The sequence below is a fragment of the Genypterus blacodes genome, unplaced genomic scaffold, assembly GCF_046128005.1.
Source record: "Genypterus blacodes isolate CSIRO-AG114 ecotype Tasmania unplaced genomic scaffold, CSIRO-AGI_Gbla_v1 ptg000007l_1, whole genome shotgun sequence".
Taxonomy (NCBI): Eukaryota; Metazoa; Chordata; class Actinopteri; order Ophidiiformes; family Ophidiidae; genus Genypterus; species Genypterus blacodes.
The window spans coordinates 5,494,837-5,512,731 of NW_027466821.1; the positions used below are offsets into that span (position 1 = coordinate 5,494,837).

Sequence of the window (17,895 nt, forward strand, 5' to 3'; positions counted from 1 at the left end):
CCCTGTTTCACCAAGAGGTTGGTGTTTTGCTGCACTTCACTATTGGATATCATGTTGGTTGTAAACAGCATACAGTCAGGACTTGAAGCAAATGCTGTTACAAAGCAGGACGTGTTAACAGATAATACACTTATCATCACATCATATTTGAAGCGTAAATAAGTGAACAATATATGTTTTGTGAAAGTGAATCTTTTATATCTCATATTCTTCAATGAGGTAACATTTATGAAGATGAGACCATGAATGACATTTTTGCAGTCCCTGAAAATAAATGTTTGCACGGTGAAGATAACGCTAATGGTTCGTGTCCTTCAGAAGTATAACTGGTCGATTCCCGATTTTGGAAAGTCTTTACAAATAGGACTTTGATTTTGTCTGGTGACATCCGCCGGAAATACTGAGACTTTTGTTTTGGAAAGCCTTCAGCCAGAGGCCGCCATTATTATTCCAGACTTGACGGTTCAGAGATAAGCGATTAATTTTCTTTAACGTTATATTTTGGGGAAAAGGTGAACATTATCCACTCGTTTATGTCGTGAGTTAATCCTTCCGTGAGCTAGCAGCTTTACATCTCGCACCCAGAATGGATAAACGACCTGAGACAGCAGGTAAGATGCTATGCTAAGTTAGCAAGCTAATATTAGCTGCCGCCAAAAGCCTGCTAGTTGCAGAGAGAGATGTCGTGTTATAGTGCATGTTATCTGTCAGATATGTGGACACACACACACTTCTAACTACTTAGTTCTTAGCATGTCTCCATTTCAATTCATGTCTGTAAGTGGTAAATTCTGGAAAGGTTTGCCAAGTTCGGCCGCGTTAAGTCACAGCACAACTCGTCTTTCCGGTACCGCGGTGCTTCTTCACTGTGTACATTGATTCTCTATCAACCATGCGAGTCATTGTTTGTTATTAAAAGCGTTTGCAAAGTTTTGAGCGATTCGGTTGCAGTTTGCCGCTCATTTCTTGTTCTAACCCACGCACACGTACACATGCAGAAACATACACAGCCCCTTTTCGATGCGTCTTCGGGCATCTGCACATTGTTATCGGTGCTGCGCCCCCTAGTGTTGGTTTAGATCATGGTACACAATTGCATTGTGACATAGACTGAAGTGTGTAGAAGTCTTAGTTTGGGTCAACTTAGTACCTCCATACATGGACTCCATATCCCAAATTATTCAAGAGCTGGGAAGCATGTGCAACCATCAATAATTGCCTTGTGTTGATTCTTATGTCATATTTGTAACTATATACTGTTGGACTTAATGGATTGCACCGTTTATGCGAGGTTCAGAGGTTCCAAACCAATGTGTCCTGTTCCGTTATGTGACCTGCAGGTGCCCGAGGGTCTCTTCCTCTATCCTCCCTTCGCTTGATGGCATCACCGCTCCAGCTGACGTACTCGTACATATGGCAAGTCATACGGCAGAGGAATGTGAAGCAGTACAGCCGAGTGGAGGAGTTTGTCACCACGGTGATTCAGACTGTTCCCGATCTCATGAGCTTCAAGCAGACTGCACAGCTCCTCCTGGGGTTGAGGGCAAGGGTGAGTTTGAACAACAATCTCTCAAAATGACATCAATATCAAAACAGAGTGAAATGGAGGGGAACAAAACTAAACAAATGACAACTTTTCAAACTCAGCGCGGTTGATTTGATGGGGGAAATGTTGGGTTATGTCTGTGTGATTGGAAGATTGATCCTATGACAGTTGTGTACCCTGTAATCATGCTTCTGTGTCTCTGTTATTGTAGATTATTTTGGATTTGCTTCAGGAAGCGGGGCCGCCAGATACCCGGGCGATTCAAACCCTCATAAACAAACTGAAGGTCTCGCCGTCGTTAGGGGTGAGAGTGATGTCGTGTTTGTTCATTGCAGCTCGGGAGCGGCTGAACGAGCGAATTAAGACGGTTTTGTTTTTGCATTGCAGAAGGATACAGAAGTGGAGAAATCCCAGACTAACTTCATGGTGCTGGTCCAGAATCTGCTTAAAAACCCTGCTGAGAGGAGGAGCTTCTTCCAGGTAGCCAAGTAGATTCAGAGGAACCAGGCTACCTTCCTGTAATATGACATGGCAGCCTATGACGGATCAATGTTGTCTTTTTATCTGCAGGAAGTGTTCCCTGTGCAGTACGGCACAAAGTTTGACACGGCGCTGCAGGCTCTGACTGCAGGCCTGGTGTGCAAACTGGAGAAGCTTCTTCCTGTGCCCAATCTCTCACAGGTGAACACACAGAACTCAACTCTGACATTACCACAATTTGGATTTGTATTCTGTCATTCTTATTATTTCCACTGCCTGCTGCTCGTAGCTTGGTACCATGATCTCATCGGAGTCCTCCATCCTGGAAGCTTGCGGAGGCCTCATCCCCAACACCGGAGACCTGAAAGCGCTCCTCCTCCACCAGCAGTCCAAGGGGTTCCTGACTGTCAAACGTAAGCTTTAGTTTAGGATTGTTCAAGATTAATCATGTTACCTTTTTGTCATGGATCGTTAAACTCGGTTAATTAAGTGCAAAGCGATGAATTAATATTTCTGAATAATTCAAAAAGTTGAGTATTGCAAACAAACTGATTGGTCTCTCTCTGTTTGTGCAGCGACCATCTCATCTTCTGTGGGCGCCTGCGTGCTCTCCTCACTTTCCTTCCGCCCCAACCCAGTAGAACCGCCACAATCGCCAAAGCGCCAAGAGGATCCCCACAACGCCACAAGCCCGACCGCCCTCAGTGACGCAGAAGACTTAGGGGTGACGTCTGAAGACTCAGACAACTCATCCACCCCCGCACCTCAAGCAGAGGAGACATCGGGCCTCGCTGATACCAAAGTTGATGCCAGCCCTGCAAAGGAAAATGTTGAATCGGTGGAAGCTCAGGAGAAAGATATGGCGCCGGAAACAAGCGCCGAAGCGCCTATACCTGAACAGTCTGAGACGCCTCCTGAAAGCGGAGGGGTCGACGACGCCCTGCTGGCCGAGAAGCCTCAGCAGCTGCCCCTTAAATCAATCCCCTTCAAGGTGGTGCAAATGCCAATCAAAAGTGGCCCCACCTCCCAGAGTCCTGGCAGTGCAGCAGCAGCAAAGGAAAGCCAGCAGAAGCCCCACACTCACCGAGTCACACTGCACCAGTGGGTCTCACAGATCGCAACCAACATCCTCTCACTCCCAGCCTTGCCACCGCTCCCGCCAATGAGGCTGGGCGGAGACGACGGCTCAAAGCAAATCAACAAAAGGAAAAAGCAAATCCGCCCTCCCTCTGACAGATACACATGTGACGTCTGCGACAAGAGTTTCCCCTATCAGTCCAAGCTGACAGACCACCAGCGCCTCCACACGGGGGAGAAGCCTTTCATCTGCACGGCATGCAACAAAAGCTTCAGAACACAGGCGTTCCTCAACAACCACCTGAAAACACACAGCACGGCACGTCCTTACGTCTGCGGACAGTGCAGCAAGTGCTTCCCGAAAATCCAGAGCTTGGCAAAGCACATGCTCATCCACAGCGGCCAGAAGCCCTTCTACTGCGACATCTGCAACAAGGGCTTCACGCAGTCCACCTACTTCAAGAGACACATGGAGTGCCACACCAGCCAGATGACGTTCCCCTGCAAGCAGTGCAGCAAGAGCTTCCCCACCGCTTTTAAGCTGTCCAACCACGAGCGCTGGCACACCCGAGATCGCCCTCACATGTGCGAGCGCTGCGGGAAGAGGTTCCTCGTTCCCAGCTTGCTGAAGAGACACATGGGCTACCACATCGGCGACCGCCAGTATCTGTGCTCCCAGTGTGGGAAGACCTTTGTGTATTTGTCTGACCTGAAGCGGCACCAGCTGGATCACATCCCCAAACCAAAGATCCCGTGTCCCGTTTGCCAAAAGAAGTTCTCCAGCAAGTACTGCCTGAGGGTCCACTTAAGGATCCACACCAGGGAGAGACCCTACCGCTGCACCTTATGCGAGAAGACCTTCACGCAGGTGGGCAACCTGAAGGTCCACATCCGGCTGCACACCAACGAGCGGCCCTTCAGCTGCGACGTGTGCGGCAAGACCTACAAGCTGGCGTCGCACCTGAACGTCCACAAAAGGACTCACACGTGCAAGAAACCGTGGACGTGCGACACGTGCGGCAAGGGATTCTCCGTCCCGGGGCTGCTGAAGAAGCACGAGCAGCTGCACACCAGGGAGAACACCGACTTCACCGGCAAGCGGCGGCACCGCGGCAAACACAAGAAGCTCTCCCTCAAGAGGAAGTTTGACGAGGAGGACGACGGCAGCGACGATTATTGAAATCACAAGGAACTGGTCGCCAATTTTAATACATCGAGCAGCGGCGGATCTTCAACATCTGTACAGAACCTCCCATTAACCCTTTCTCCTCACCTTTGTGTCTTGTTGTTTTTTCCCCTCCCTAAGTTTAGCTGGCTTTTCTCTTTTAGTTGGTCATTTCAAATATTTTGTGCTATTTTAATGGATGCAGGGCGGTCATCAGGTCTTGTTATGTTATCGTTGTTTTTCCATGCATTTTTCACTGTATGATCCCAGAGAAGTGTGAAGGATCCTCCTGAATTAAAGGACCGTCAATCGATTCATATCTCATGAATATCAGCCAGTATGAAGTCGCCCCGTTGTTCGGTCGGCATCCTTACTAATACAGTTTGTTGTTACTTTCGCAAGGAAGATTAGAGAGAACTGCAATAGTGTCGGGTTTTATTTATTAGTTGGTTAGACGAAAAGAAGGATATTCATGTATATCTAAATGCCTTCATATACACAGAACCCGAGAGGTGAGGATCATGTTCACAGTAAGTACTTCAACGCATGTGACTGTAAATAAGTCATGATATCATTTGCTTGTAGTTTGTTGTGATAAATGTCACATTTTCCTGTGCTTTTTAAATGTGTAAATATTACAACTTCACTGTAGTGGCAGAGTGGAGTGGGACTTCACTGATTTCAGCTGCAGAGGTCAAATTCTGCAACACACTGTAACTTTATTACCACTTGTCGGCAAGTAATTTAGCTCGAGCTTAACGACCATTTAACTATATGCAAAAAGTGTGGTGATGTCGTGTTGTGTGAACCCTGTCGGTGTGTGTCATGAGTAGACATTAACAAGAACTCAAAGTAGTCAACCTGTCCTTGTCATTTTTGTACTTTTTTTCAAAGCATTAAATACTAATGGCAACAAAATACTTTGTCGATTGAACTCAAAAAATAATGTTTAATTAATTAAGATTATTGAATAAAGTTACAGTGTAAAGTAGGAATGGGGCTGTCGAGTAGTGTGGGTCGGTTGGTTGTAAGCTGGCGTGTGTGTTCATGAGGTAAACTGTCACGCTGACATCATGAACAACTTCAGAGGCAATAGGCAGCGTCTCATGTTTTGCAGCATTCCTCCTTTAACCTCTTTTCAGAGCGCCAGTGATGTCCTCAATGGGTCAACGCCACAGTTGCAGCCAGAGGTGGTGACCTCCCGTCGCTGGGGGAACAGGCGCCAAGTTAAGTCTTTAGTTGCTTAAAAAAATCGGTTTTCATGTTTCCATCCAGACTGCTGCTCCTTGAGGTCTATAGGTATATTGTTGAGGCAGCGTTTTAGAATCAAACTGTAAAGTGAAAGAGGAAAGCTGAAGGCATTTCCTCTTTTCTTCATCATCATCGCCTGTGTGCCAAATCCTGTTTTAAGATTTAAGATACTTTATTCTTGTCATTTTGCGTGCAATTCACGGCAATCGCATACAATTGATATTTGTGTTACACCCCCTACATATCGCACAAACACATGCACTACAGCGCCCGTGGAGCAGTTGGGGGTTCGGTGCCTTGCTCACGTGCACCTCGGCAGTGCCCTGGAGGCAAACCAGCAACTCACCAGCTATCAGTCCACTTACTTGGTCCATATGGGACTCTAACTGGCGACCCTCCGGTTCCCAAGCTCAATCCCTATGGACCGAGCTACTGGCGCTTTTTTTTTTTAAATCATAAAGAATGCATATCCCTCAGACCCAAAACATGATTTTTACAAAAAGTCTCCCACAAACAACAAGAGGGGGAAGAAGTGGCAGTGTGATTGTGCAAGATAGTGGTGTCCCCACAATCAGTCAAAGCAGCTGAGAGTGAGTGAAAGGGGGAGGGGAGGGTTCATAAAGGCCTAATGTCTCCCCCCTTATCCCTCCTTTCAACCTTCCTGATTTAGTCTGTCACATTCCTCCACCTTGTCAGGCATTGCTTCCAGGTAAATCCTGTTGTTGTCATGCGGCCTCTTCTTGGACAGACACATGGCCAGGCCAGACACAGCTAAAATGGTTCCTGTGGTGACGAGCATTATGGCAGTGCAAAAAGGGAACAGGCGGCGGCGGTGACCATCCGCCTGCATCTTGTCCCAGGGCAAGGGCAGGAGGTCAGGGAGGCCGAGCTTAGGTTCCCCGACCAAACCTCGGAGCAGCATCCCCACAACAAAGCCTGCGCAGGCCCCGTAGTGATTCACCCACTGGGGGAGGAACAGGACGCAAAGCAACTGGGGAGTCATCATTGAAAACAGAACATCTGAAGACAGAATCCAAAACAGATGGACGGACTTCGACACCATGGCCAGACCCGCTCCAATCCCCCCACAGAGGGCTATCGAAATCTTGACCGTCACCATAATACTTTGTTCTGATGCCTAAAAGAGAGGAAATCACATTAAGAACCATTATGTTGTGTCAACTTAAGGTGGGATATTGTGACATTTCTCAAATCTAACAGCACAGCCTTATATTCACCGCTTTGTAGATGATGTTCTTGAATATGTTTCGGCCAAACTGGGATCCGCAAGAGAGGAGGGCGGAGTCGACAGATGACATCACAGCGGCAGCAAGCGCGCCCATGCCCAGAGAGACGATGTACGGACAGAGGTGCTGGAGGGTGAGGGGCAGGATCATAGCGGACATTCCTTGCTCATATGGGCCAGGGGAGCCAAAGGTGGTCTGATTCCAGTCTGACACACACACACACACACACACACACACAAAGCACACACACATACAGTAAATTCAAGAATGACACACTGTTGAAAAACAAAGGCTTCCGATTTGAGGCTTTATACCTGTAGACGCTGCCACTGCTCCAACGATGAGTTATGGAATTCCAAGAATGGGGCACAGGATGGCTCCGACGAAACAGGTGATCCGAGCGTGGGCCACTGAGGCCGTGGAGAGAATTCTCTGGTGGAAGGCCTGGTAGCACAAACCTCCAATCCCCTTGAGGAGAAAGATGAGATTTAAGGTGGGAGTCTCCAGCAATAAACCAAACTTCCATTCAGATTTATTTGTTGCACAGGATCTGCTTATTCATATAACACTCAAGCCTCTTTGTCTTACCAACAGCAGGAACTCGTCAATCCAGGGGCCTGCATCTTCCGGCTCCAGTTTGCCAATCCATGGCTCCTGGTACACCTTGGTCACCGCAGCGACGGTGACGTTGGCAGCAAAGGGGCTCACCAGGATGAAAGGCACACAGAACCACTGGCAGGAGGAGTAGGAAGACGGGTATGTAGATGTGAACAGAGCAGTTGCGGTTCAGTGAAATGTGCAGAAATGTCCCGTTCCTCACCAAGCCGAAGAACATGAAAGCAAGCTGGATGACGTCAGTGTAGGCCACAGAATACAGGCCCCCCATTAAGGTGTAAATGATGGACACACCTGCAGACACGCTTATAGCCAGCGGGGAGGAGATATCCATGATGACGCTCAGTGTCCCCCCTGCAACCAGCGACTCCACACTCACATCAATGTCTGACAAACTAAAACAACACTCAAGAATTGATGCAGAGGCATTCTTAAACAATAGAGCGGGTGATGTTCAGGGGGAATAGAGCCACAACGGTACAATCCAATGTAAATGTAAAAAAAACTCTTTTGCACGAGACGATTCTCAGTGATATATTTTAAAACTTGTATTCTACCATCCAAGCAGTGGCTTGGGTGTATCATCTCTCTGAGTGTGTTTGTAGTACTGGATTGTACATGTGTATCTAAAAAGATGGACACCTTGTCTGGAAGTGGAGAGGAAAATATGTAATACTGGTCCAATTCCTGTGTTGCGACATAAACAGCGCACCAAGGATACAGGCCACCCACAATACTCTGCAAGGAGAGCGGGAATGAAGATAATGGCGGAAACGGTGCAGCCATACAGCTCTTGGAACGGGTCCATTAGGGTGACGTAGTTCTTTGACCGCATTGGTTTGGCAATGAAAAATCCCCCTGAAATTTCAAGACACATTTTAACTTGCAGCTGCAGATTTGAAAAGGCACGAAAGTCATAAAAATGTGGAAAAAGGGACCTTCACAAATAAGAATAGCCATAAAGTCTCCAAAATCAAAAGGCTTAAATCCTCTGATCTCTTGGTATAAATATGATGGCACTGTTTAATTCTCTATAACCAGGAAACCATAAAAGGATTAATGCGACATCTTGTGGCAAAACCTCAGCAGTGCATTTAGAAACTGTTAGTGATGGCACATGTACAGGACACTTGGCACTGGAACGCTGCTACGCTCTCTCATCCCCAGCCAGATGATGAAACTCTCCAATATGTATATCTTTCCCAGATGTCTGCCCCACTCCTCGGTGTAACCATCCCAATAATTAGCCTTTAACTCAGATCAATAATTGCCGGGCAGAGTTGTAAGACTAATCCTGTCCAGTGATCAACAAGTTCTGTTACCATTCAAATGACACCACACACAACTCGTATAATGTAAACAGATTTCAAAGGAAAATGGTTGAGGTTAAATGATCGGTTATTTATTACATTATGTTGCAAGAAAACCAGGTTTCACCCTCTGTGTGTGAGTATTTCACCTGACTCACCAATAAGCATGTTCATGGAGAGGGCTATGACTCCAGTGGCCCAGACCAACCCTTTGGTGGGATTGTAGACGACTTCAGAACTGGACATAATGTATCCTCCTCCTACCCAAGTGGCTGCAAAACATCAACATCAACTTGTGAATATGTCACCTTCAAATATCTCCAGATTTATAATTATTATCACCCTCATAGTTATTTTACCCGTCATGGTAAAGATGCTGACCCAGATGTTGAGGTTCCGTCCTCCGACCTTTGCAATTTCGCTGATGCGCCCCTTGCATTTCTTCTCTTCCCGTCTGGACTTCATGGATGCCCAGATGCCCATGCCCAGTACAGCCATGTAAAACACTCCGATGGAGAGCAATCCCAGCCAGTTTACCGCCATTCCAAAGGGTGTGCAGGTAAAAGCAGAGTTGGATAAAGTACCTTGAGGTTGAGTAAAAGGAGAGCTATATCATCCATAAGTGTGTGCTGTGGTTAGGTACATTCCCTCTGTTTGTCATCCCTTTTCCTTACTTGCATGTAGGCCTCATTGATTGATTCCCCTTCCTTTTCTATTGTCTCCCCCTCTACAGTCTAAGTGTAGAATCTCCAAAAACAAATGAGTAACACGCATGGACCCAAGTCAATAAACCCTGATAATTCACATATGTATCACATCTCCGGCTCAACCAGATCTCAAATTTTTCTCTTGTTTTTCTTTTCTCCCCCTTTCTGTGTATAAAAACTCCATCTCCAAAATGTTTTGTAACAGTTTGGCTACAAAACAAAAACAGGGAGTATTTTTGGGATAATGACTGTACTGAATCCTAGATGCAATCAATCCTCTGTTACAGCAATTGTAAACTCTGTATATATGTATGTACGCGCGCACACACACACACACACACACACACACACACACACACACACACACACACACACACACACACACACACACACACACACACACACACACACACACACACACACACACACACACACACACACACACACACACACACACACACACACACACACACACACACGTATGCTCATTAATGCAATACTTACTTCAGTAGATCCAGTCAGTAGATCCAGTCGTAGGAGTAGGAGTCAAAGCAGACACACAGGCTGACTGAAGACCCAATAACATTGAGGAAGAGATGGAAAGCAGCATTTATTGTAGACGGACCCTAGACAATTTTTTTTAAGTCTCCTTGTTGTGACAGACAGACATAGAGCGAGAAACAGAGACATACTGAGAGAAAGACAGACAGACAGACAGACAGACAGACAGATTTGTGGTGTCTGATCCCTCATCTGTGACCTTGAGGTAATAAATAATTGTACAGCGCCTTTCTCAAGCGTGATAGTAGAATAGTAATCAAATAAATTGCAAATAAGACAATTATGAACACATTCAAACTATTTTGATCGATTGAGTATGAGGTAATGTTGCGGGTATCCTGGTAACCACTACAGCCTTGTAACCGGATCTGCTGCAAGGTGACAGCACACTGTGAAGGACCAGCTTTAGGGATCAGGTTCAGTTTGGTGGCTGACTGTACTTCACACACACTTTGGATTAATCAGACAGTCTCACGGGACGTTTGTGTGTGCTCCTCTGACTACATTGGTGATGAAGAGCGGACCAGAGCAGCCAGAGGAAACTTTTCAACGGCTAGAATATTCAACGTGTGAATCCCAGGGAAATTCTCACAACTTTTATGAACGATACAGTCGCAGTTTTAGCTGAATGGCTCTGATTTCTGTTTAAATATTGAGTTATCAGACACAGCTCTTTCACACAGCTTATTCCTATTGGGGTATGGAAGTGAAGAGGCAGTGTGAGGGGGATGAGAAGAGGGTAGCGTGCATGTAGATTCAGCACCAAAATATGGTCACGCAAACACAGAACAAGTCTCCTTAAATTTAGATTATTATATTGCTATATATCATCCAGATCGACAGTTTAAAAGACCCTAAAAATGTGAGAAAAAGGAATGAGGGAGATAAATGCAGTAATTGTGAGCGCAGTGGCCAGGGCCTGAAGCGAGGTAGATGGAGTTGTTGGTCTGTACTTGCCTCAGTCTGTGGAGCCTGGATTGGTTGCAGTGAATTTCCTGCCACTGAATTGTGTCGTCAGCTGGACGTCCACAGGTTGGTGGATCGGTGACACTTTGGTTCAAAAGAGTTAAATCGGTTTTTAAGGCTGTTTTTGTTTTAATTTTTGTGAGGTCACACCAAGGATTCTTCAAGACAATCTGCTCGGTTGACATGAAAGGAATGGACAGTAAAGACAGTTGGACAGTTTGTTCTGTACTAGGGCAGTCCCTGAACAGGTATTTAAGGTGTTTGTTCCTGAAATACCCGAGCCCATTTGTTGTGTTCAGAACAAATACCTTACAGCACATTAGGCAGCATGATTAGGCTTGGGACTGTAGAAGAATAAGAATGATTTTCCTGACTACAAGCATTTAAAATGTATTTTTGAATGAGTCTGGATGTAGGAATAAATAGATTTTTGGACGTTTCTGTCGCAAGGCAAAAGAGGGGGCGGGGCCACGAGTTAACGGCAGAATATTTCGCAATGTAATAACTGTGGTTAGGAGGCATGCGTGAGCTTGTTTAGGAAAACATGATAAGCAGATTTAAAAAATGGGTAGGAATTCAGTCCCGAAGTGAAACGACATTGGGGACCCACCAGGCAAGCCCCCTGCTCTGTCTAACCAAAGCAGCATCCTGCCATGTAAAATCCCAGGCCTCTCCCTCAAACTCCTGTTGCTGCTGCTGGGTAATGTGATGCACAATCAAAGTTTAAGAGCACGTTGTCCCAACCAGAGCGAGGCTGTTGGGTTGGGCAACTTCACCTCACCAGCGGGGTCACCTTTCTTCATTAAGATCCCTCCTCTGGCACCCACGGGACAAACACATCATCACCGGGTGAGCTGAACCTGGTTTTAGGCTAATTAAACGCGTGTGTACTTTATCAATGTCAGAGATTAAGATGAACATCGCTACAAATTGTGGCACAGAAGACGTCACATGAATGGTGAATAAATTATTAACATGGGCCCATAGTTAACATTAAATTCAATCAAAGCCCTTTGCAGTCACTGTGCAACAATTATGAGCAACAGGAGAACAACCGACCCAAGCACAATTACATTAACCAAGGAATACAATTAAATAGTCTTTTCCTTTTTGAGACGTCGACTAATGCTTAAAGCCACCATGCCAACTTCTGTGCAACAACTTGGGTGTTCATTTTGTCTTGCACCCTAATTCCTAGTTGTCCCTGGCTGATGAAGAAGGTTTGTTGCCCCACTGGATGGTGTTCAGGCATCAGACGAGCAGTCTGCTTGGCTTGGGTTTGAGGGAGGATTGTGGAACGTACCGCCTTGTGTCTTTCATTGGTGGGCCATGTGGACATGCTGCCGTCTTTCACCTGCACATCCTGGATGAAACTGTCACCACCCAGCAGCCACACTCACACACAGAGAGGTAAGACAACAGCAAATCTCTCTTTACATCCAAAATTGCAGGTCAGACGTTTGCTCAGGAAACGGCATTGTTGCTATTTTTTGACAGCTAATTTACAGTTGTTTTCTATGTGTCTAGGGACGTATTGACCAGCACGGTTTGGGCAAACCTTCTCATTTGGTTGAACCCTGAGAGCCTTAATGCCAGTCAGCGCATCTTTTTGATCAGCGCCTTGACAGACTTCCTCCGTCTGCCTCCAGGCTTCATCTACCTGTTTTCAAAGAAGAGATCCTTCTTGCTGCGACAAGAGGAGCTCAGAGTTTGTAGGCAAGGAGGACTGGCTGAGAAGGCCGTGAAAGAGAAACAGGATGTCAGGGGAGAGGTTGGCGAGTTTGTGTGGCCCGTTGGTTGCCAAGGAGAGGAACTACGGTCTGACTGGGCCACAATTCTGGAAGACGGTACAACTTCGGGAAGCTTGACAAAGGTGCTGGGAGCTCGTGTTTTGGGATGGAGATTGCTTTGTGCTGCTGGAGGGCAGCCACATACAGTTCTGACACCGTCCCCCTCGACACCTACAGCCATCACCAGCTCCCACCTCCCCCTCCACCTCCTCTCATATGGCCCTCACAGTGGCCCCCTCCTCCCCCACCTTATCAACGACTCTCTCACTTCTAGAGAGGGACGTTAACAGGCTGTTTAAGAGACAGAACCCTTACGTTGAAGCACTGTGCCGATCAGCTGTCTCCGGTGTTCACCGACATCTTCAACACCTCATTGGAGACATGCCACGTACCAGCCTGCTTCAAAACATCTACCATCCTCCCCATCCCCAAGAAGCCAAGGACCACAGGACTTAATGACTACAGACCCGTTGCTCTTACCTCTGTAATCATGAAGTCTTTTGAGCGCCTGGTTATCCCCCATCTGAAATCCCTCACCGACCCCCTCCTGGACCCCCTGCAGTTCGCCTACAGAGCCAACAGGTCTGTAGACGACGCTGTCAACATGGCCCTCCACTTCACCCTCCAGCACCTGGACTCCGCAGGAACCTACGCCAGGATCCTGTTTGTTGACTTCAGCTCTGCCTTCAACACCATCATCCCCTCACTGCTGCAGGACAAGCTCTCCCAGCTGCATGTGCCCGACTCCACCTGCAGGTGGATCACAGACTTCCTGACTGACAGGAAGCAGCACGCGAGGCAGCTGAAGAAGTTCAGCCTGCCTCGCCTGACATTGATGGTACGCTTCTACTCTGCCATCATTGAGTCCATCCTCACCTCCTCCATCACCGTCTGGTTCGCTGCAGCCACTGCCAAGGACAAGGGCAGGCTGCAGCGTATCATCCACTGTGCCGAGAAGCTGATCGGCTGCAACCTGCCGTCCCTCCAGGACCTGTACGCCTCCCGGACCCTGAATCGGGCAGGCAAGATTCTGGCCGACCCCTCCCACCCTGGACACAAACTGTTTTTAACCCTCCCCTCTGGCAGAAGGCTGAGGTCCATCAGGACCAAAACCTCACGCCACGAATCCAGCTTCTTCCCCTCGGCAGTGGGCCTCATCAACAAGGCCCAGGTCCTCCACTGACCTCACAAAAACCCCTGCACATTGACTTTATTTAACAGTAGTCTTGAGTTAATTTATTCAATAATCCCCTGCACGTTTTTTAACACCTTATTCATCAGCACTCATTTAGTTAACTTATTTAATTTGGTTTAATTTAGTGTGTTTTTAATTTAATTTAAGTATTCACCAAGCTGCTGTTTGTACATGTTGTTTTATGTTGTTTAATATGTTGTCTTCTGTTGTCTTTTTCTATATGTTACACGTTGCACCCAGAACCACAGCAAATTCCTCTTAAGTGCAAACTTAATTGGCAAATAAAGTGATTCTGATTCTGATTCTGATTAAGAGGGATTTACAAACGCAAAACTATGAGCATTATCTCTGTAGGAAGAGAACATCCCGTCCTGCCCTTCAGCAATTCTACTCTGAAGGCTTTCATGCTCATGCCTGAACAGCTCACCAGCACTGAAGACAAACATTCACATGGCTTGTCTATCAAAACAACTCCAGCCATAAACCATACACACAGTTCCACGAAACGACAAGCCTGCACTGATGCTAGATACTGTGTGGAATTTGCCTGCAGGCAATTTGCATCATTTCTACTCAATGACAGAGAGGAGCAAACAGATTCCGAACTACAAATTGTACCAGGGCCCAGATCAGAAACACCATTACTGCCCACATTAAACAGCAGACGGCCGCTAATATTTGAAGCGACCTCAGCTGCGTTTCATGGTGAATATATTTGGACCTCAGAGTTGGTTCATGTCTCGCCCTTTTGGCCCCAACGTCAATCAACAGTCAGGAATTTGGTTCACACCGCATCAGTTCAGGAGCTTTTGACTGGCGGCGGCGGCCTCTCATTACGGCCGGCTGGACCGCACAGTGTCCGACCTCCTCGCCCACCGAACGCAGCCACCGCCATGCTGACACATGCCACCTTTGACAGAGAGGCACTTGTCACTCGTCTGACCCCACGACCTTGTGGAAAGGAAACCCCCCGCCCCACCCGACCCTATAGAGCCACTGGCGCTGAGTCAGAGCGTCACACCGCAGTGAGCTCACCGGGTAAGTCTGGTCTCGTCTACTTCTATATGACTAAACTTGATTGTTGTAGCTGCTTCATCATTCCTGTCTGCATACAAGTCATGTGACCTGATGACCTTATTTGAAAGCAGCTGATACTTGAATAGAACATATGGGGTAATGTAAGGATGAGGGGACAGGGTCGATGGGAAAACAAGTGACTGAATGAGTGTGTGTGTGTTCTTAAGGATGAAATGAAGAACTGAACATACATGTAGGAATATTTTTGTCCTGTGAAAGAGTTCAATAAATGATTGAGTGAAGATGAATAGGGTGTGTTCAATGAATAGTTGGAAGAGAAACACTTTGCCTTTTGTTTGCCTTTCAACTAAGTGGACTTTAATGACTCAGTTGTTGCTTCTTACTGTTCCATAGGCTACGTCATCTCCAAACCCTTGCTAGCTCCACCAGAGGAATCTAACAACGCCCCGCTCCCACACTCCAGATTCAATCAGGAATACCAGACGATTCAATATCCAACACCGGCTTCGGCGTCATCACCCTTCTCATCAGCTCTCCTGCAGTCTGTGTCCCCACAATCTGAACCGGAGTCTTCGCTCTCGGCGTCGGCGTTGCACACACTGGAGCCCTCCATGACCAGAGTTACGCTGGAGATACCGTCTGATCTCGGGTTCTCCAGTGGACAGCAGCTTGAGACACCCAGAACTTGGCCTCTATTATTGAGTGCGGAAACTCTCAAAACATCATTGTTTCCAATTCCATCTTCCTCACTACCAAACACCAGTGCCTCCTCTTTGAAACAGCAAATTGGAAGCCACGTAGTGACACGTGGTTTACAATCAAAACACGAGGTAAAGACACAGACATTGAGCTCAGGAAATGTTTTGCAAACACACCCGACTCTGCCTTTGCAGATGTATTCTTCTTCAACCCATAACATTACAGCTGCATTAACAGAGCTCGGTGGAAGCCAAAGCACTCCAGATAAGACAACTGAAAGTCAGGCTTTGTTCTCGAGCTCCAAGCCATCAGGGCAACAAACGGCTCCCCCGACAAAACTGATCAAAGAGTCTCAAGAAATAATCTGCGTCCCTCTGCAGCCTGGGACAAAGAAGAAGACATCTGTTGCCCAAACTAAAAGTGAGCAGTATCCTCAGAGACTGACGGCGGTTCCCCTGACAGCACTCCAGAGATTTGTACCAGTGGAGGAAGACCATTTTGAACCCGTTGCTCCTTCTGCTACTCTGCAACCCTGCACTGCATCCTTCTCTCCCCAGATGCAGAGTCTGGAGCCTTCTTTCCCATCATGCAGCAGCTCCGTGGCGCAAGACCAAGCAGATGGTGATTACACCCCACCGCTCAACAGCACTCGGCCCGAGAACACAAAGGAGCACGTTCTGGCCTTTGCTACTAGTTCTTTCACCTTTGAGCCACACAGGAATGAGAGCTATCGGACTGCTGCTTCTTTATCGAGATTTCTAGAATATGATTCGAGTAAACAATTCCTCACGACTTATGGATTAGCAGGGTCATTGCATCCTACGGGTCTCTACTCAGATGTGTTAGTGAAGTCAAAGGGGTTCACATCTGTGCTGTGGGTGTCAGGGATACACTCGACTACTCCAGTGACCTCTGGACCCTCAGACTTACATCACCTGCTTGTTTTGTCATCTCCTTTATTGTCCAGTGGCTTCTTATCATTATTACAAAGCACATCTGTCAGTTTGTCCTCGTTCAACTGCCAATGGACTGAAACAGACAGTGTCAGCCTGGTCACAGTCTGTCCACCTGTGGGACATGGACAGTCAAGTCTGATTCTGAGTCCATCTTTGAATCAATTTTATGGGGTGTTAAGCACCTTAACAGCATTAAGACAGAGCCCCGTCACACTGTCATACCCCTCAACTTCTACCTCAAGTACGTAAAATCACATCCATTCCAGGAGTGAATGCATGAACTGTTGAAAAACGTTGCCTTTTTTGTATTTCAGGCCTCGTGAACCTTCCACCCAAAGTGTTGCAGTCTATTCCAGCGTTGATGGCCACTGTCGGCTTCCCCTTCCACTACACCATCCCACTGAAAACCTTTTTAGACCCTGAGGACGGCGAGGCAGACGCCCTCTCCCTGGAGATGAGCTTCATCGACACCCCTCCCCTAAGCACGGGCACCTGGTTGACTCTGGACGGTCTGGAGCTTCACGGTGTCCCCCTGGAGGCAGACCTGCCGTTTGCACTGCAGCATCTCCTCTTGGCTGCCCGGGACAGCCAGGGCCAGAGCGCCAGGTTACCTCTCACCCTGGATCTTCAACGCAGCCCTGTTGACCCCTGCCACATCTTCACCCTGACCTTTCACCTGAGCCTCCATTCCATACTCCGTCACCGCCACAGGATCGAACTCCTGCTGGGTAAACTCTCTCGCTTCTTCAACAGCTCTGGCGACCACCACCTCTCTATTGTCTCCATGTCGCCCGGGTCCACCGTGGTGTCTTGGTACAACTGCAGCCTGTGTGAGAACGGCCGCAGTCGCTTCAGGCAATGCCATGTGAGTAAAGTACAGAGCATGTGGTCGGCAATGGGTTCTGCTGACGGATGGGTCAACCCTGCATTCAGAAAAGCGATGCTTCCAGAGTTCCCCATCGCCCACGTTGCACCCGTCAGATTCAGGCAGGACTGTTTCAGCACAACCGTCGCGCCCACGTCCACAGAGTTCACCTTGTCTGTCTCCTCTACCCTGCATCCTAGTTTGAGCACAGACAGCTCTGCAGGTCCCTCCTCTATCACCACACTCTTTACTTCATCTGTCCCAGCCACTGCTACAGCTCAACCCGTGAGCTCATATCAATGGGTGACTGGCATGCTCGCAGCTCTCCTCATCATCTGCCTTCTCATCCTGATCGTGATGCTCGTCTCTGCAGTTCTCTACTTCCGCAGTGGTTATCGCAAGTCGAGGGCCGCCGCCATCCAGCCCC

The 17,895-nt window shown here is 47.6% G+C and overlaps 1 protein-coding gene and 1 pseudogene across 1 annotated transcript; one reads left to right on the plus strand and one right to left on the minus strand.

Annotated features, from left to right (window-relative positions):
• Positions 1-399: 399 nt before the first annotated feature.
• On the plus strand, positions 400-5,186 carry LOC143003220 (uncharacterized). Its single transcript, XM_076153757.1, has 7 exons — positions 400-611; positions 1,341-1,549; positions 1,758-1,850; positions 1,934-2,026; positions 2,117-2,227; positions 2,316-2,439; positions 2,602-5,186. The coding sequence occupies exons 1-7, from the start codon at positions 587-589 to the stop codon at positions 4,281-4,283; spliced, it is 2,337 nt and encodes a 778-aa protein (XP_076009872.1). The 5' UTR covers positions 400-586; the 3' UTR covers positions 4,284-5,186.
• Positions 5,187-6,171: 985 nt separating this feature from the next.
• On the minus strand, positions 6,172-9,234 carry LOC143003665 (high-affinity choline transporter 1-like; annotated as a pseudogene).
• Positions 9,235-17,895: the final 8,661 nt, after the last annotated feature.